We start from the raw sequence: 21,126 nt of genomic DNA, 5'->3' as shown, positions 1-21,126 counted from the left end.
CTTTCGTGGCTTGTAATTCTTCATATAAAGGTTGGTAATTGTTTTTTCCAAGGGCTAAATCAAAGGCACAGGGGTCTTGGGCTCTGTGCCAAGGTCTCTGAGCTCCCTGACAGGATCTCGAGTCCTTCAGGGCAGCCAGAGGAATTTCCTGGGTTGCCACAGATCACCACCTAACAGCCAGTGCCCTCTTGGAAACCACCGTTCTTTCAGTCCTGCATCCATTTCTCTTCCACTCCCCACCTCTGGAACAACTGTAAAGTCAGGTTAAATTAAAAATCTTGTGATTTCCCTGAACTGTTAAAGGAAAGGCTCCAGCTGGATTTAGGAGGCAAGAAGGGATGGTATTTTGTGTGTTCCTTAACCCTCTAGAAGTTCTTGACAGCCGCAGGTGAGATCTCACTCAGCCTCATCAGAATCCATGGATAAATTGAGCTCCAGGTAAGGGCTCATTAACTAAATCAAACTCTGCCCAAGCATATCAATACCTTGTGAAGGGAGGTGTTATTCTCACCTCTTAACTAAGAAACACCAAGACACAACGCAAAGCCACAAATAAGTACTGCAGGAAGGTGCAGAACCTTTAGGTTGTTGTGTGCCCTGAAGTTACTTACATAACATACAGATTTTCTCTAAATAAGGCAAAAGCCAAAATGTCACCCAGCAATCAGCAGGAGCATAAGAATGTATCATTTTTCAGAACTCTCAGTTTCAGCTCAAGACAAAACCAATTAGGACTTCTAGCATAATCACCAGATCCTGCTTATTTACACTGGGGTAAGTTTGATAAAATCAGCAGCTGCATCACTTGAAGAAAGCTGGTGGGAGACCAGGACAGCCCTGACTGAGTCCCCTGCATTTCCAGGAGAGTGACCAGGACTTTCCATGCGTTTCCTGGGACAAGCTCCCTGCACCCCTCAGACCTGAGCACCTGTTGCTCCTCCCCTCCAGGTGATGACTGCCAGACCCAGACCTGATTTTGTGAAGGGTTTTGCAGACAACACCTCACACTGCACTACTTTGCTCTCCCTGTCACCTCTGCAGGGTCTCTGGCTGGAACCCTCATGGCACTGAACTCTCCGTGCAGTTCTCTGAGCTCCTCAGGCTCTTTCTAACTAAAAACCACTGTTTGTGGGAACTCTCCTGTGGCATGGGGACACCCAAAGTGTGAAGAGATGCCCAGGCTCTTTGTAATTCTTCGTATATATAATTCTTTTAGAGGGTAGGATGTCCTCCTGTTGCTCAGGTCCTGAAGTCCCTGGTGACTTTCAGGACTGCTTTGGTGCAGATGAGCTCCTGGGCAGGTGGCTGCTCAGCATGGACCATGCTAACCATGGCCATCAAAACTGCCCCAGCTGATGAGACTGATAAGCTCTAGCATCATCCATTGAGATACCCTAAAATCCTCCCTTTTTCCTCAGCTGGATTTAGGAATTAGGGAGAGGAGATGGACAGTGCAAACACACTTGGTTTCTCATGGAAACCCACTCATCCATCTGTGCCAAGCAGCCAAGGCCATCTGAAGAGCATTTGAAACTGGGTTTTTTTATCTTACATGCTTTTCTGCAGCCAAGAGCCAGGATGTCACTCCTCTGAGTCACCAGCCTGAACAGTGGGATAAACTGCTGCAGCCACTTCTCTCTTGGGAGAGGGCAGCTGAACTGCACACATGTTTTCATGTCAGCTCAGCTGCCACCTGCAGCCATTCCTGTGGGGAAATGGTCCCTGGCTGGGACAGGGGGTGGCAGTTGCAATGACACAAAGGCATGGAAGTTGCTCATTGTGGTCCCAACCCAACCATTTTGCCTAGGGTAAACTGTTCAGGGAGAATATTGCTGAAGTTGACCAGGCTAAAATGCTCAGAAGTGTTAGTGACTGTGCTTTCCTGGAGAAACCTGAAGGGGACCCACTTTGGGATAATTTGTGACAGCTGTGGGCCAAGTCACTGTTTGTGATTGAAGGCCTACAGATTGAAAATTAAAAACCAGAGATGGTCAGATCTTGTTTGATGTTTGCTCTGTCTTTTAAATCAGAAATGCTCCTCCAAGTTTTCCCCAAATCAGAATTCAGTGATCTCCCCCCTTAGTAGCAGTCTGATAGATGTGTATTGTATTCATCTGATATTACTCAGCATCACAGAGTGACCTAAAAATGTGCATCCTCAAAAATCTAATGCTGTAAACTGTGGGTTTTTACAGCTCCATCTTCCCAGGAGGTGCATGAGCAAAGCCACAGTTACACATCAGGAAGCTGCAAATCAGGGCTTAAGCCACGTTACAGTGATGCATTTTCATGGACTGGCCCTTCATCTCTTGCTCATGAAAGATACAACAGATAGCCCAAGTGGATCCTTTTCCACAGGCTCACACTTGCTCAAAATAAATAACAGCAGAAGGGTCAGTGAGGTTAATGAGGTAATTACAACATTTTTCTTTCTACCTTCCCCAAACATATCAAGAGATTGTAAAAAGAAACCAGAGCTGCTTACAAAGAACAAATTCACCTACAAATTTTAACATGAAAAAGGTGAAAATCATCAAATGCAAAGCCAAGAAAGATGCTGATTTATCTCCAAGCACGCTGAGGGGTCAGATTTGCTATTTCCTTGTGCCTGAGCCACAGCTGAGGCTGCAGGTTTGTGCCCAGTGCATGTGGCTCCTGCAGTGAATACATCTGTACAGCAACGGGCCTCTCGCCAATCAGCCCTTAACTCCAGCTCACATTTTCTGGATAGATTAGATATCAAACCTGTTTTGCAAAAGACACAACATCCTTCACATTGCATCACTGCATGAGCATCTGTTACTGTAGAGCCTGGGTGTTGTTTCCTAGATGGGCAGGGAAGTGCCAAGTGAGCTCCCCCACCCCGGCCATTCCATTTCCAACATCCATTTATCCAAAAGGCAGGGAGCCGACAAATGAAAATAAATGCCAGCAGAGCTCAGAGCCTCCCTGTCACCTCAGGACCCAGTCCTGTAAAATACTGATATTCTCTGTGAAGGGTTGAGTGCTCTTGTGCTTTGCTAAGCTTTTTCTGACAGCTGGGACAGCCTCAGCAGCCTGCAGAGCTGCTTTCCTTACAGAGAAAAAGGGGACATCCTCTACTTACATACTGAGATCTTAATTTTGGTTCAGAAATTTTTTTTAAACAGATGCACAAATTTGCTTCCCCAGCTCCTTTAATACATTTTTTTTTCCTCCACAAAGCTAAATCCAGTAAAACTTCCCTATCTACAGCAATTCTGCTGTTTACAGAATTGTCTCAGGACCGGTCATCCTTGTGCATAGAGAGTAAAAGTGGGATTAGCAAAGTCCTAAATGAAGGAAGATGTGAACATCTGAAAAAGCAGCAACAGTCTCAAAACTGTCAACAAAACAGATAATTCTCACACCAACCAGTTTCCCACATGTAGCTTGGCCCCTTCTCTCATGGGTGGTGTGAGAGTCTATTTGCAGAACTACAGGGAATGCCCAGATAGGTGAGGAAAAAATTTCAGTCCAAACCCTGAAAGGAATAAAGCTGTTTGGCTCCAGAGAAAAAAACTGCTTCTCAATTTACTGATAATCTGACACCACAGCTGGCATCCATCACACTCACCTTTCTCTTTAGGAGATACCTTGGCTAATACATGTTATAATCACATTTGCTTTTTTTCCCCCACCAACATAACCTGGTTTTGGCACCTTGTTACTCTTGAGTGGGCCTTATCTCACCTAATGTAAGACTTGTGGTTAAAGTGAACAGAAAAAGGCACTTCCAAAGAGAGAGATTATTCTAGTCTGGTTTTGATCCCTAAAATGAAATTAATCCTGTCCACACTGACTGTAGTAGTGACCTCCATCATTTTAAAGACTGTTGAAAGTGATGAGCTTCAATGCTATAGATAATCTTATCTATAAAAGAAAAGATAAATTCCCACTATCTCAAACTAGCAACCTGTCCAGATTGCTCTGCCTGTGTAGCATCTATTTCCAAAAACACCATCTCATGGTGTTTCTCTGCAACAAAGATGCTGGCAATCTGCAAAAGGGCTGAAATCTGTTGATCATCTGCTCATATTTCCTGGGTGTTATTTGAACTGGATGCTAAACCCTTCTGGGAATTACCTTTGGACTGAAGGAACAGCCCTCCTCAAGTAGCCCAAGAGAAGACCAGAGGTCAGATGCAGAGACCAACCAGCAAGAGAAAACACAGTTTCAAGATGGCAAGATTCATGGAATCATTTAAAAACCATAATTTTCTATCCATCAGACAATGTCATGTATTCAAAAGTCAAAAGAAATCAAGTTTAAAACTGTCCCTTGAAGAAAAGAAAGTCTCTGTCAAACTCAAGATTTAGCTATTTGCCTCCTGACAGCTCTGAAAAGAAAATCTCACCAGAAGGCACAAACCGCCCTGATGAGGCACTAGGCACACATTTCTCAGTGAATTAACTTGTCTTCCCACCCTGCCCGGAATGGTGGGTCTGGGTTTCTGGCTGCAGACTTCATATGGTGTAAATAAATTACAGCAATCTCCAACAACATTTAGAAGGAAACAAGAGCGCGAATCACTTACAAAAGTTATAAAGTACTCACCAGGTCGCCTGTCCCAGGCTTTTCCATAATAACTGGGGGGAGCAGTAACCCTGCAGGAGAAGTAGGGTCTGGGTGGAGTGCCCCGGTGCCTCCTCCTCCTCCTATCAGGGAAACCACACCATTGCAATCCACTGAGCTGTTCCTTTTGCCCGTCTGGGTGTAGTTGGGAGTAGTAGGGTGAGAACTATGGCTCACTTGACTTTGCACGCTTGGACGCCTCCCAGATCTTGGAATTAAGAGGGAGCCCCGGTGGCTTTCATTTTCGCCAGCGATGCTGATCTCATCATCGGCAAAATCTGTCTCGGAGCAAGTGTCTCTGCCACGGAGTCGGAAACTGAAAACGCTTCCGTGGCTCGTTCTGCGCTTCACCAAGTTTGCACTGGGACCATAACTAATGCCAAGGAGAGTCTGGAAACCCCCAGAGAGGAAAAAAGGGGAAAGAGAAACAACATTTTGCAACACGTTTTTCAGGAGCGAGGAAGTTCTGGGGGAGAGCAGTGATTTCCATTTTAAACCAAGCGCTTCGGAGGAAGACAGATTTAATTACAGGTATTCAGGCTCCTCAAAGTTAAGAGGTTGGACAGTCATTCCTAGCCTTTAGGCATTTGTCTAACACTTGGCAATTAAAGATGTACTGAAACAGGAAGGGTCAAGGTGGCATTCAGCTCACAGCGTGATACTTCCTTCGCTTCTACTCCCCCCCATGGGACAAGTGCCAGAGGAGCTGGGAAGGCAGCACAAGGAGTGGAAGACAGGAGCAGGGAAGGGGGATCCAGCTCCAATCTACTGCATTATCACACATCTTCATAACAGCTAGGGAAGGAACAGTGCAGTGGGAGAAGATAAAGAAATAGGGCAGGGAATGAACTGCAGGGAAAATGAGAAGAAGAGGGAAGAAGAAGAAGCAGAATACGACGGAAGAAGGTGATAAAAGAAACAGAAAAAAAACAAACCAAAAAACAAACCAAGAGCAAGAAGAGGGATATGGTTTATTAGTTTGTAAAATGATTATCTCAATGCACATGGCTGCTTAAGGGCTGGGTAACCTCAGTACACAGCAATCTCCCTCACTTAAATATCAGCCTTGACGATCCGCTCTGACGTCAGTCAGTGAGACTGCAACTCTGCCAGAGCATCAGCAAGATGTAGCCAAGGACTAAACACACCTAAAATCCGGCAGAGCAAAAAGGATCTTCAGAAAATGTGTGAGGAATTCAAGTCTGTCCCTTTCTCTTCTCTCTAAAGAGGAAATTACTGGAGTAAGAGCATTTAGGCAGAACATATTTTTGAATTTATGCCTGCACAGAATTTCCAGCTTCTTCAGAACTTTCCCATGAGCCAAGTATCTATGAAGAGAGGTCAGATTGCCACAGCACCCACAAACCAGACAAATCAAATGAAGCCTGATTTCATTCTGTGCTGTAGCTAACACCACTGAGTTATGTAATGATGCTATTTAGTGACACTGGTACATGGAGGAGTACAAAACCCAGGCTCTTTCTAACTAAAAACAGCCCTTTTGGATTGCTACCAAATTTCAGCTGGTCAGAAATCCATGCCTGGGTTTCCATGGCACAGTCATTGAGACTGATTTTTGATGGCAACACAGTTCCAGCTGCTAAGATAGCATCTGAATGATGACTCAGCCTTATTCCCTCCAACCATGCCAGACACAGCCTTGCAGAGAAGATTTACTATAAGCTTTGAAATGTGTCTCCCATGCTCCTCATGCATATATGACATCCAGGGGCGAAAAGTAAAAACAAGGAATAATAATCTGAGGAATAAACTGAAAATGCACAGCTCCAACACGGCGCTTCTGGCACGTGGTGTCCTGAAACCCTTCCAGAATGAAGCTAAGGAGCAATTCTGGGTTTAGAAAAGGTGCAATTTGTTACACAATCCTCCTGACCAATGAGACAGCAACACAAACAATTGGATTAAAAAATGCATGTCATCTACAGAAATCCAGCTCTGGGTGAATTTTGTGAGCTGGGGAGTCATTAATTGGTCACATTTACTTACACCACTTACATGTTTTTTATGAGCTTTTTATGGCTGCCAAGTATACCTAAATTCACTGACAACAAAATAGAAAAGGATTTAGCCCATTACATGGCTACTCAAAACAACAAAACAAACTGATTTAAACTTTGCCCTCAGTTAAACAAAGACAAATTATCTGGAGCTATTTATGATCCCTTGATACATACAGCATGGGCAGATTCATATTCATGCATGTCAGGAACATTTACATAAAACCTTATTTAATAACATTGTCATTCTGTTTTTCTTCCCTGCAATAGGAAGTAGAAACAAGTGCCACAAAGTTTTGACTTGGAGGCAACCAGCAAAAGAATATAAAAATGTTAATAATGTCTTTGTATAATATTTAAAAAGCCCTCAGAGACAAGTTTCCTCCTTTTCTCCTCCTCTCTTTTATTTTTAAGCCTTGTAAGTTTCCACTAAGATATTTTTTATCACTAGTAGGGATAGGATAGATATAATCAGATGAATGAAAGAAAATAAACCAGATCGAGGGTAATCTTGAGGCAAAGAAAAAAAAAAAAGAAACAAATTAACAAATTGAAAAAAACAGGTTTATAAAAATGTTTAATGGGCATTTTAAATTAATTTAAAAAATAAAGTGGTAATATGTTTCCTTCCACTGTTTTAGCACAGACTGTATACTGTGTCTGCTATGTTAATATCAGTTAAGATATTAAATACCTGTTTCTTCTAAAAGTTTCAGTTTAAATTGCCTTGCTCAGAGCCTGACCTGTCCAGGAAAGTACAGTGTGGAACAAGTGATGTTTCAGACCATGGCTTACCATCCTCCTTTGACCGTCATCATAGTCACACTTGGGATTCCTTTGGTCCTCCCCATACTCATCTCCCCCCAAAGATTTCTTTTTCTTCCTCTTATTTCTTCTTTCTTTTGCACTTTTAGGTGACATTTCCAATGAGCTGAGTGACATTGAATCAATTCCTTTAGCTGCTAGTGCCTAAATCAGAAGATTGTAGAAGGTATAAATTTTGTTATTTCAGGATATCAGTGAAAACTACTACAGCTCAGAAATTATTTTTCATTTTAAATTTTAAGGTTGTATAGGAGAGATATTAAAAATTTTGGGAGATAAGGAATCATAAAACTTAAGAGTGGCTGCATAAAAGAATGGTTTTTATGTGGAGCTCCCACACAAGCCTGTTTGACATATCATGAAGGAGCAGCCTGTGTGCACACAGATCTGGACTAACACTTCTGGTGCCAGGCAAAGAAAAATCTCAAGCTGGGGAAGCTCAGATTAAACCCCCCTGGACCTCAGCCCCTTGAAGGGCTGGACAGGAGGGCAGCCCAGCTGGCTGCTGGGATTTTCCCTGCCTGCACAGAGGGATGCCAGGAGCAGCAGGCAGCTCAGCTGGCGCGTTTCTGTAAACACTTATCCCCATCACAGCTGCGACCAGAGATGCAAAGAAAGAGCCATGGGCTTAACAGGAGATAAGGCGGCCTTTGCTGCGCCATGTGCTTCCATGCTGTGCTGGCTATCTGCTGGGATCTCTGCAGGAGCAGGCTGATAACACACCAGCTGCTGGGAGCTGCAGAAGCCCAATTCCAAAGCCTGAGCATCAAAACCACAGCCCTGGGAGAAAATGAGCAGCCAGGAGGAAGGATTGATAGGAGCTAGGGGAGTTGGGGCTCTGTCACCAGCACAGGCAGGAGGAGTGAGGGGACTCTGGGCACCAGGATCAGGTTTGAAGGTGCTGGAGAACCACATCAGTGGCCTGGAGACCAGCCCAATGCAGAGCCCCCAGCTGAAACACCTGAAGACAGCAAATTGCTAAAAACCACCTCTCCCGGTTCCCCAGAACAGGAGAAACAGATGAATCCTCAGTGCTATTGTCTGTAAGCCACTAGAATCAAACAGGCAATCATCTCTCCACTGCAAAATACTCCCTTCCTCCCACAGGCATCAGTCCAAGGAAAGTGAAGGCACTTAACAGCCGTGTAAAGAATCAATCATGTATTTCAAGGAGTAGCAGTGGCTCTATCAAGCTGAGAGCACAACAAAACTTAATTCCTGTGGGAAATATCTTTCATAAGCAAGCTGCTTAGAGCAGAGAGGAGGAGGGCTCAGACACTGGTCCAGGTTGTTTTGGTTGGTTTGTTGTTTGGTTTTTTTTGAGTCAATTGATTTAATTGCTATGCTGAAGTGCTTTCTCTTCATAAAGATTTGGCAAGTCTTTTGGTGTTAAGCTCAGATTTAGGAATGTGTTAGACCAATTGTATAAATTGACTGATAGTCCCTAAGCAGGTCTATCAATTATATTTCTGCTCCCTTTATACTGCACATTATAAAAGCTGGCCTGAACAGTTTTGGTCTTCCTTTTTGATTGCTGTCATATTTTGTTGATCTAGAAAATATTGCAGGTTGTGCTACTAAGCATGCTGCACTCAAACTGCAAAATAAGCTAATTTTTAGTTTCTTATAATTTTCTTACCTATTACTTGAATAGTTTCTGTGCTCAATACCTTTCTCAGATATTGAAAAAGGATTTAGAGTGAATTGTTCCTCCTGGCACGGAGGACCATAGAATCACAGTACAGCTTGTGTTGGAAGGGAGCTTAGAGTCCATCCAACCCCACTGCCATGGGCAGGGACACTTCACCAGTTTCCTCAGTCCAGCCTGGGCTTGAGGATGTCCCCATGTCCTGCCTATCTACCTGTTCTGTTTGGGTTCCTGTGGGTGGATCTTGTCCTGTTCCTCAGGCACTGCAGGGCAAAACCCACTGCAACAACTCCAGGGGCAGGAAGGGTGGTGGGACCAGGCATACCTGGCAAGGAGATGTGATGTGATGGCTGAAGGAAAGCTTAGTTCATGAGGTCTGATATGAGAATTATGCAAAAGAAGGCTCTTGAGGCAAGAACTTAGTGGTACAGTGAGAAAGCCAAAACTAAAATCTTTATTGAGGTTTGGAGAAACAGATTAAAATCGAGTAGCTCTGACTGGGGTGAGATATCTCAGCAGGACACCTGAAAGCTCCATGGTGCAGCCACCCAGTTCCCATTCCTGAGCTTCTCCTTCCAAATGTCTACTTTGAGATGCCAGGAGTTGATTTGCAGAATTACTGGACTTCATTAGTGAACATCACGGACCCAAATCACTCCACTCCTGAACTTCCTTCCCATAAAACTAGGATAATACTCCAGGAATATTGCAAATGCAAAGGAGCATTTTCGAAGCATGTGGAGTCTGAGCAGTGGCAAGAGGCCCTGAAAAACCTTGGAGGATATTAGTCACTTCCTCTTCCAAGCAGGCTTTGACTGCCTGAGCTGGGAAGTCTGCTCGAGCTGCCCTAAGGCAACACAACAAATGATGAGAAAGCAAAGAGCTGCTCTCGAGTCATGCACTGTCCTCCCTTTGCACTGAACAGGGCACAGGGAAGATGAGAAATTGTTGGCTGAAGAAAAGACTCTATTATAAAGAATATAAACAAATGGGAAAAATTCAGATTTTCAGGAGCGACTGTTTTTTGTCACATTATGCTTTCTGGGCTTAATGTTCCTTTTCTTTGTGTACACACAGGTTTAATTGAAATCAAAGCCTTCAAAATGAAATTCTTAAATATCTTTAATTATAGCTGGGGCTACTAAAGTTGACTGTTATTAGGAAGAGCTCAGCTGGAGTCAATACACATGAAAATTTGTACAAAATAGGTACGAGCTGGAGCTCAGCTTGTTCCCTTAGGTTATGGCAGAGTTACTCTGTTCAAAGTGGCTGTATATGGACTAAATTGCATTTACCTATTACTTAAACTATCAAAGAGGATCTTTAAAAGGACTTAAATGATTCATAAGCCACTACTAGCACTTTGTCAAGAGTGAATTGCATTTTCTATTTTCTTTCCAAGGATTTAAATGGCCTTTGGATTAGGCTCTGAAGCCATATGTACCCAAAAGAAAATTATGTATATTAGTTTATATTGTGTTTCAAGGATTTATTTCTCTGAACTACAGTGCTACGTGTTATTTCAGACTAATTTTCTTATTGTCTTCTTGTTCACAGCACCTAAAATGTTCTCTTCTGCTCTTTAATAAAAGCTTTCTACCCCACACAAACCACATGCAAATTAAATACTGTTATTAAGGCTATAAGGCTACATCCACCATTTGGCCTCCCTGGTTTGTTTAAATTTATGACATAACATTAAATCCATACCCTTTGCATAATTTGCAGATCTTAACCTCAAGGTCTGCCTGTTTACTTTTCCAGGAATGAAGCTGTGTGTGCTTCAAAGAGGTTTGTCTATACCTTTACCTTCGTTTTCAAACAATTGGATATTTCAGCAGGTGGAGCAAGACAATGAAGAAAACAATGTGTGCTAAAGGAGTGGTGGAAGGAGGTTCAGCTGGGGCTCTGGCTGAGCTACCAGCAGAGCTGGGTTGTGCTCAAATGCAGATGTGGTTTTGCCATCATTAAAACATCTCATATGCCAAACTAGATTAATTTTCTCTGCTGGCATACGTGGCATGGTCAAACCAGTACACTCCTGGATATGTAAACCCCAAATGGCTCCACTCCTAAAGGGAGAACTATAATTTCTCTTTCAGCAAAAAAAAAAAAAATTGCAATAACTTTGTCCAGTACAATAAACACTAAACTGTTTCAAACAAACTTTTACTTTGGTTATCACACAAATGTGAAATAAAGAGGATGTGAATCCCAAGGTAACATTTGTTCAAGTCACCCCAGGTTAATCATGTCACATAGTTCACTGACCTCCTGCTCTTTCTTCAACATCTCCATGGCTTCCCGAAACTTTCTTTCTTTCTCCTCTGTTTCAGCAATAGTGGCTTGGTTCTGCTCCTCATATGCCATGGCCACAACAGCCAGAATCAGGTTGATCAGGTAGAATGAGCCCAGGAAGATGACCAGCATGAAAAAAAGCATGTAGATCTTCCCAGCAGATCTGAGAGTCTGTACGTGCAAAAGTAAAATTAACACTGCTTTACCATGTTTTGAAAAAGAAAAAACAAATAAAGAAAAGAAGGGGTTTCTTTTAAAATTAGATTTATAATATAATTGAGTTCATCCTTTGTTAATAGTTCAAACAGAAAGCCTTTGATGAGAAATGACAACCACATACAAGGAAATAATCTCCTCACCAATAAATTTTTATACCTTAATCAAAAAATTGTGTGCTTTGCAGTGAATTAATTTCTAAAAGAAAAATGCTTTCAATGCTTTCCTCCTGTATCAAATATCTCTGCTGGTTTTCTTTTCAGAATAGATATTAGAGCCAGTAGCAGTGAAAAATTCCCCCACAGTTCAATCTGGTTTTATCTTGTGTGTAGAAACCATCCAAGTGGGATTCATGTTGGATCCCTTCAGATCTCTACAATCCAGGTCCTTTTTCAGGGAGAAAAATACAAGTTTAGGGTACTACTCAACCAAATATCATTGAGACATCTGTGTCAGGATGAGAAGAACCAAACCTTGGGCTCTGCTGAATGTATCCCCTGGTTCTTCACCAGATTTATTGCCATAACTGGAATTTAGGGGGACAGCTTATGTGTAACAGATATGTAACAGATATGTCCCATGCTCAGAGAGATGATACTACTGACAGAAAACACTGTGTGATAGTATAAGGTCAAATAATAAAATGGAGTGATGTTCATCCTTATTTGCCATGACAGTTTCTGTCTTCCAGAGTTGTACACATAGCTCTTTGCCAAGCAAGTGAATGCAGCTGTTTAAAGAATTTCAGTTTTGTTGTTTTACGTTTTCCTGAAGTGAAATTGCATAACTGGCTGTATGTAAAGCTGAAATCCCCCAAATCTTCAGCAATGTTTACCTCAGCACCTTCAGAGTGGTTCTGTCAATGTTATCCCCTATTTCCATATGATCACCTTCCAGTTTTGTCAGGTTTGAGATGCAGCAGCAAATTGTCAGTGGCTTCATGGACAGAGAATTTCATTCAGAATCAAACTGGCAGGTGTAGTTCTTTGGGGTTTGCACACATTTCAGTAAATGCATGCTGAAATGAGCATTCACTCAGAGACCCCCTTGGATGTGACTGTGAGTTGAATGTCCATGATGAAGAGATTGCAGCAGAGAGAACTGAAATGTATCACGTAGTGTTGCCATTTTCTGAATATGTGCTCATCACCACACCTTGCAAAACCAGATATCACAAGAACACAGGTGCTTCTCTGGCCTTTTCTTGGGCTGGACTCAAAATATTAACTTGTGTTACACCATCCACCAAAAAATCACCAAGTGGTGATGTGGTGATCTTCCTTAAGTGGTGAACTTCATTTAGACTCAGGTGAATTAGGGTCTTTCTCTCAGTACCACTTTTCACCAATTTCCCCAAACACCCAGCCTAATGTCTTTGGACATTATTCTTCTTAAGAAAATTATTAATTATTAGAACTGATTGTCCTTCTCCAGAACATCTGACTATCCTTCTCTAGAACATACACAAAGCAGAGTTTACCTAATAACCAGCAATTCTTTTTGGTCTTTAGCTGTTGCTTATGCCACTGTAACAAGATGATGTCTTTATTTTTATTTTTTAACAGTAATAAAACACCTCATACCTGTTGGTAAAGACGTTCCCAGTAATCTTGAGTCATAAGACGGAACAAGGAGAGAAAGGCCCAGCCAAAAGTATCAAAGCTTGTGTAACCATGGTCAGGATTTTCCCCAGCCTTCAGACATATATATCCCTCAGGGCACGTGCTGCAAAACATCAAATACAATCTGTGAGATGCATATTAGATGGCTCCAACATGGAGAAATTGATTTCCAGGGAAACACATCCAATGACCTTGGTTAAGAGCACAGGTAAGCTCCTTCACTAAACAGGTGATGCTACTTCACAATATCCAAGGTCTTGGCAACCTTATTTTTTCTTTGAAAAGATAAACAGCAAAATAAAAACCATATCACAAGCTGTAATGGCAAATAATCACCTAGCATTTCACAAATTTTGAATAGACTGGAATTAGGTGCTTATACATGATTTCTCCTGGCACTTATTCCCAATTAAGAATCAAAAGCCTGGTGTGTCCTGTTACAGCAGCAGGTAACACTGTGATGGTGAACCTGCTCTTTTTGTTACACAGTCTGACACTGGCTGTGCTATGAGAGCACCTTCCTGATTGCTTCCTCTGCCTGACCTCAGTCACCCCAAAAGGATTAAATGTTTAATCTAAGAAACCCAGCCCTTTGTTCCACTCACCGCCACAGTCCAGGGTCATGACATCTTTTCTATTTCTGCCAGGAACTGCTTTCCTTGTGTGTCTTGTGGATTACTGTATTAAATGGCATGCAGATAGCATGAATTTCACTGGCTCTCATTAACCTTTGAGGCTCCTTACAAGTAATTTTCTAGCCCCATATGCCAGAAGAGATAAAAAGTGCTCTCAGTGTTACTGTGTAAGCACTGAACTGCATCATCAAGTGAAACACAAGGTGGAAGATACCCTGGGTTGTTCCAGCCTCTCTCTCAGAACAGATTTGTCAAAAACCCCCACAGCTCCTGCACATCAGAAGCCACTCTCCAAAAAATAAGATATGACCCATTAGAAACTGAAGATACAGAAATATGCAAAAGTTTTCTTCTGCATGTATCCTAGGAAATGAATATAAGATCAAGTGCCCTGAAGCCTTATGGTATTTGGGAATTTTTTAGGTGAGAACCATCTTATATCTGGAGAAGCAGATCTCAGCAGAATGTACAGTTACACCAGCTCTCCCTGTTCTCCTAATCCTTCAGAAGGGATAAACCTGGTACAATTCCCTGCAAATTCCAGCTGCCACAACTGGGGATGGTTGGAACATGAGGGATTTTGGACATGTCACCAGTCATGTAGACTGTATAGCTTTAAGCTTCATTTTCTCCCAGAAAAATATCTTACAGTTTCCCAATCACTGTTACTTTCTTACAAAAGCAGAATATTGCCAGAAATTGAAATGCAAAGCAGAAATACAAATAAAACAAATTAATTTCTAAGATTCCAGAAAAAAAAGTAATCCCCAAGAAAGCAGAGTGTGTGTCAGTGTGAAAACCAGTTTTCTTTTTCTTTAAAAACTATATTTTTTATACAGATATAAAATAAATTTTACAGCACAGGATAACAACCTCTATTGCATGTCAAAATGAGAATATGTTTTTATACAAATCTATGTTGTCTGCCACCACCATTAGACATTCAACAGTGCTTTTGGAATCTTAATTTAATATCAGTAGTGAATCACAAATTTTAAAGTAAGTCTGCTTTGAACGCTGATAAAAGGAGTGCTGAAGCATTGCAAAATGTGTGCAGATCCTTGTTTACAGTAGTTTTCAGAAAAAGCAATAAAAAATGAACAGCTGATGTTTAGTGAATTAAATGTTACACACAAGTGGGGGTATAATAAGTGATTCTGTCACCTTAGGTAGAGCCAAGTTAGCTTATACCAGTTGAGAATTCAGATAATAACAATTATATCTCACAAAGAAAGAAAAATAGTCACTCCTAATTTTTTCCCTGCCAGTCTAGAAATGCCTCCTTCTAGATCCTTCCTACCTATTTTTTTTCCTAATAAGAGCCATATTTTGATAAAAAATACAGAAACATCACTGAGTTAGAAGATAATAAAATGCATAAATCTCACATTTTTCCCTCTAAAATATGCAGATGCACAATGAATGTCTCTTGTATACCCATGTCCTTTTTTGAGGCAGAATTTTCACTAAACCTCCTCTCTCCCAAAGGCAGCATGTGCTGTCACTCTGTTGCAGACATGTGAGATTTCTGCCTCTGATCTGCTGCAGCAAAGAGTCTTCAGTGCCAGTGATGTGCCACTCAGCTGCTCAGGAGCTCTGAGAAATGGATTCTCCCGGCTCCTGAGGAGGAAATTCCCTTTGCTGGCTCCAAGATATCCTGTCTACACAAGACATGAACATTTCTGTAAGGCTGATTATTTCTGCCATGGGAAAATTACTTCTCTCACACACTGGGTATGGTTGGAAACTTGGTGAGCATATCCAGAGGTGCAGAATCCTTTCCTTCATCTCTCCCTAAAGAGAAATCCTGAGTGGCTCCATTGATCTGGTCTCCTTGTTCTTATTTTACATTATTACTAATGGCTAAACAACCCAATGCAGCTGAGAGAAACTTTGCTGGTGGTTACTTTAATGGTGGACTTCAGCCTGGGCAGGGCAGTCATTTGGAAATCAGGCTTCTTCTAGAATAAATTGCCTAAAGTCGTAGGCAAAATGAAAATTTTGCCATTAATATAAATTATTGAGTGGGTGAGATTTTCCTCTGAATCTCAATTAGTAGGGAGTATTCCCTCTTAATCTCTTCACCCTTTTGAACAAGAGCCTGGGAGAAAGGGGACATTAGGAGCCTTGGGATTAATTTTAATAGGAATTCCTGAGCACGTGTTAGAGGATAAAAAGTCACCCAGGTTCACTGCCAATGCTGCTTTCTAGGGAAACTTTTGTTGAGGAAGAACTTTCAAGCAAGTGCTCAAAGCATTTTGCTTGGGAATCTGTAGGACATGGAGATGTAACCGCTCTAATTGTGAAAGTGAGCAGTGGTACCACAGAGGAATATTTTATGTTTATAATACAATTAGTATTATACACAAAGGATATATTTTTTAATTTTTTTATTCTGTCCTTAGGGGTAATTTCCCACTGTCTGACCCCACAGTAAATGGTTTAACCCCAGCTGGAGCCAAACCCCACAGAGCTGCTCACTCAGCCCAGCCTCAATGGGATGGGGGACAAAATTGGATGAGTAACAGTGAGAAATCTCTGAGAAATGTGCTGAGATAAAGACAGCTTAATAGGGCAGAAAAGGAAGAAAATAATAACAACATGAATAATTACAACAATAAAAGAATTGAACTACACAAGTGATGCTCAGTGCAACTGCTCACCCCTTGCCCAGCCAGTTCCCAAGCAGTGTCCCCCAGCCAGGTTTCCCCACTGTTTATACACTGAATGTAGGGTCTGGGATGTTCCTCTGCCCAGCTGGGCTCAGCTGCCCTGGCTGTGTCCCCCCAGCCCCCTCACTGGCAGAGCATGAGGAGCTGAGAAGTCTTTCACTTAGCAGAAGCACTTCTTAGCAACAACTGAAAACACCAGAGTGTTACCAACATCATTCTGATCCTAAACCCAAAACACAGCGCTGTAGCAGCCATGAGGAAGAAAATTAACTCCATCCCAGCTGAAACCTAGAAAATACACTTCTCTAATATTTTTTTCAGCTTTAAGAGCATTCAAACGAGGTACTGCAGCATGAAAAACATGAACACCCACCCAAAAATACTGTTAATGTTAGCTTACACCCTTATTATGGCAACCAGACCCTTGAGACAGAATTTCCTACTTGTCAACTCCTTATTCCTCCTCACCCTCTTTCGTGGCCAACAGAGAGATAACCCACAGGGTATGGGAACATGTTAAAAACACTGAGAGGAAAACAAAATGCTGCTTCCCAGAAAAACACTACAGAAATTTAGGTGTAAGGCTCTCACATGAGAATATTATTCTGCAACTGACACCATTTCCTCTGAGGATTTTTTTAAGGAGCCTCAAGATTTTACTGAACCTTCCTCCATGTATGACATTAAGTTTACCCCCTCTGAAATTTTTAGCAAACTCTTCAGCTTCTTTTACCTCAGGGAAGCATTTCAGAGGTTTGTACTCTCCTCTGATGGGCAACAAAAACAAGCTACATAAATATACCATCCTCCACAGGAGTGTCACAGGATGCTGTTCAATTGATCACAATAAAATTAGTGTCATTGATTCAGAAAAGTTAAAAGCAGCAGCCTACCTACCTATCCATCAGGCTGTAATCACCACTGCAAGCTGGCATTGGTACAGGAAATTAAAGGACATAAGAAACAGCTTTGGTTTAAATAACACAGGCTGGGAATGCCAGAGAGCCGTAGCTGAGGGGCATAATTGCAAAATGCTCTGTCTCAAGAGTTTAATCTAGGCAAGCCAAGCAACCTGCTGATCCAGGCTACAGTGGCCAATAGGGTTGGGCAATAAAGGAAGATTTGTAAAACATCCATGAACTGGATTGTGACATCCAGAGCCTGAAAATACAGGGAGGGTTTTCCATGTGCTACCAGGAGCCAACACCAGTGACATCTGTGAGGTGGGGGCTGCACTTTCCTTGGGTTCAGGTTGCAAAGGGACACTCTGGCTTGCTCACTGCCGAAGCAGTGAAGCACATACCACAGACACAGCAAAAATTAAAAAACTCCTATTTTGGTAAGAGTCTCTTCATCTTCCTGTTTAAGTCACACCTTAAGCCTAAGAATGCAGAAATCAAGCTGAAAAGTTTATAGCTGATGTCTTTGACATGTGGATAATTCCTGGGGAATGGGAATCACCCTGGTGGTTGAAAATGGAACCCCCAAGGTGGGGTTTGAAAGCCTTTGAAGGACAGACAGTGTCCATGGCCTCCATGGCTGGTTGATGTGCACAGCAGAGTCTTCCTCAACCTGCCTCATCCTGCTAAAGTCCACAGACCACAAAAGAGAGGCTCAGATTTCCTTTAGACCACACACCTGAGTATTTTTCCCTGCAATTTCCATATTTTCTCCTTTTCCTGAGGGAGGAGACAACAGTCAAAATAGAAGATCATACTGTGGCTTAGACACCATTAGAGATCCTTAGACTAACATTTGCTCTTGTCCAAAAAAATGAAACTACCCATTCTAAAACATGATTATATTTAAAAATATTTTAAAAAATGAATGTTGTAAGGGTAACTGGCCATGTAGGAGAAAGGGGCCAAAAGCCAGCAGCACTTCAGCCAAAGCCATTGATGTCAGTGGGTGCTTGATGTGCTTGAAAGTCACAGGTTTTTCTCCTTCCCCTGCTCTTTTTTGTTTTCTAATATTAAAGAACTAATACAGTTAGAGTGTCTGACTTGCAATTCCTCACTAATTACTATCTAAAAGCCAAAATCTGACTTGCAGTGCCATGCTTCATCTTGGATAGGTCCAACCAGGAGCTCCCAGCAGCCCTCACTCCAAGCATCCAAATGGACAGGGAAAATTTGAATGACATTTTTAAAAGCAAGGGAAGGGGTGCCAATTGTCTGAAATGATGGAAGTGCAAGCAAATTGAACCATGTGCTGCAGAGAAAAAGAAAAAAAATGATGATGACAAAGAAGAGAAATGCTCAGAGCAAAGAGTGGCATCAACCAAGAGTGGAAACTGGAGCAGAAAAGAGAAGGAGGTGCCCATAAGCAGGCTTGCTCACTGGCTCAGAGCTGACCTGTGCATGGTGCTGACTGGAATCCAGGGAAAGTTTCAGCCTGTCCCACTGGCTGCTGGCTCAGGCAGGTGGAGAAGCCCTGCGTTCAGCCCGCGACATGCAAGCACAGAGGGGCGCGACTCCCTCTCCTGCCTTCCTGCCTTCCTCAGGCTCCACACTGCTGCCAGGCAAGCAAGATCCTATTTCTTCTGACTCAATCCAGTGGCCAGACAGTGGAGCTTCTGTCTAACCCACCAAACAAAATGTAGGGCAATAATTTATCATCATAAACATAATAGTGGATTAGTGCCTAATGAAGGCTGTAGCCTCTAGTAAGTCTGCTCCTCTCATGTGGCTGATGAGCTTATTACAGCTTTGACTAAGAGGTAATATTACCCCTCCTTAAGAATTGAGTGGATTTGGATTTAATCCCTACTGCTGCTGTTTGACCAGAGACATGATCTTCCAAACACACCACTGATCCCTAGGAATGAGGACTTTGTTATTGTTCCTGAACCTGTATTTCTCCTCAAGTCATGCCCATGGTAGCACTTTTGAGGTGTCACACTTGCTTTTTGTTGGTTGAAGTTTTCTCACCATGAGCAGACGATCCTCGCTCTCGTGTCACTGTAACCAGCTCAGAGTAAATGGAAAAGCTTATGTGATTTACATCAGGATCTAGGTAAATACATTTAAGGTGTGCTGCTGAGCCTGAAGGTTTGAAACAGATTGACTAGTATTGCTTGACAATCTGGGGTGTAAGTACCTTTTTAGCTCTAGTAGTTTAAGCAACAGAGTTATTGCCAAAATACCCTTGCTTTGGTGACATTTGAAGAGGACACATTTGGAAATTGTATTCCCTTCTTCACTTTATGTGCTCTCCCACCTGAGAGCCCAGCCACATCAGGCTGCATTTGGTGAGGGTAATGCACACACCAAGCCATCAGGCACATGCCAAAGCTCCCAATATCCCATTTCCTGGAATGGACCCATTCTGCAGCAAGTTAAATACTGAGAGACCATGACCTGTCTGACAAAGTTGGGTAGTCCTACATAACTTCCAACCAGGAATTTCTCCTGAACTGAAGATTTTCTCTCGTCCCCAAAAGTTGCTTCTTGTTTCTCTTGTACTCTATTCCTTGTAAGCACAAAACAAATTCTTGCCATATATCGAGGGGGAAAATGCAGTTAATAAACAAAATGAAAAGAAAAAAAAATCAGTCTGACTAAATGAAGAAAATTCAAATTTCAGGTGTTGCTGTTACTCCCCAGGAGTGTCTATGTGCAACATCTCTGCCCCACTCATCCATGGACTGCACCTCTGAAAAGCCAGACCTCCAAGCCAACAGAGCTCTTCTCACCCTGTTTGTCCAGCATCCAGCACAATATGGCCTGAATCTAGGACTTTCTTGTAGAAAACAATAACAACAACAACAGCAATAATAGTAATAATGACACAGATATGAGTTAAGTCATCTTAGAGCTGCAATGGTCTAATTGCCAGCAGCAGAATAACAGAGTCAGCTGTTTGCACCTTGCCCTAGTGCAGCTCCCCAGTTTCTGGTGCAGCTGGGGCTGTGTTGCTGGATGCTGTCTGACATGTTCTGGCTCTTTGACATTTTTCCAGGCTCTGTCCTGCCAAGTTCTGGGTGAGAGCTGCAGCAGCACTGGTGGAAGGAGCCGATAGCAGAAGAAACAAGCACGGAGCATGTTTCTTCTCTACCCTTCAGGAGTGTGATAAGCCTTTACAAGGGGCTTTAAATCACAGCCTGGAGGATGCATAAAGGCAAAGGAATGTTACTACAGCTCAGAGAGATCAAAGTGCTGCATCACTGTGCGTGTAGTGAGCACACTGACAGGAGGGTGATGGGGAGAAACTGCCACAAAAACTCTGCTTTTGGTGCTCATGGAGACCATGAAAACAGGCATCTGCTGCAATTTTACATGGGGGTATTAATTACCTTAGTAAAATGCCACAACACAGAAGAAAACAAATGTTTGTTTTGTTGTTGGTTTGGGTTTTTTTTTTCTGATAATGCCTTAGAAAGAGTTAGGACTGACACAAACACTTTGAGGAGCACCACAACACATGGTCATTCCTTCATCCCTGATATGCAATGAGCTCAGTGACAGAATTCACCAAACCACAGAGAATCCTGCCCCACAGTGAACACTATTTTAATGTATCCTGTTAAGAAAAATCAAGGTCATAGTAAGAATAAAGGTAGCTAAAGTTTCTATAGCAACAATTACTAGGATGCAGTTG

The 21,126-nt window shown here is 42.3% G+C and overlaps 1 protein-coding gene across 3 annotated transcripts in view; it reads right to left on the bottom strand.

Annotated features, from left to right (window-relative positions):
• Window positions 1-21,126, bottom strand: part of LOC135443558 (sodium channel protein type 5 subunit alpha-like) — a 214,421-nt gene that overhangs the window by 109,828 nt on the left and 83,467 nt on the right. For 2 of the 3 annotated variants that reach the window (XM_064703849.1, XM_064703850.1), the window contains 4 exons: window positions 13,182-13,323; window positions 11,356-11,553; window positions 7,407-7,580; window positions 4,576-4,983 (listed from right to left, as the gene is read on the bottom strand). In XM_064703849.1, coding sequence (XP_064559919.1) covers window positions 4,576-4,983; window positions 7,407-7,580; window positions 11,356-11,553; window positions 13,182-13,323 — 922 coding nt within the window. Of the gene's footprint in view, window positions 1-4,575; window positions 4,984-7,406; window positions 7,581-11,355; window positions 11,554-13,181; window positions 13,324-21,126 lie in introns of those variants that run through there. The other variant, XM_064703851.1, reaches the window with a different exon arrangement.

This window comes from Zonotrichia leucophrys, chromosome 2, assembly GCF_028769735.1.
Source record: "Zonotrichia leucophrys gambelii isolate GWCS_2022_RI chromosome 2, RI_Zleu_2.0, whole genome shotgun sequence".
Taxonomy (NCBI): domain Eukaryota; kingdom Metazoa; phylum Chordata; class Aves; order Passeriformes; family Passerellidae; genus Zonotrichia; species Zonotrichia leucophrys.
This window is presented reverse-complemented; position numbering and strand designations above follow the sequence as displayed.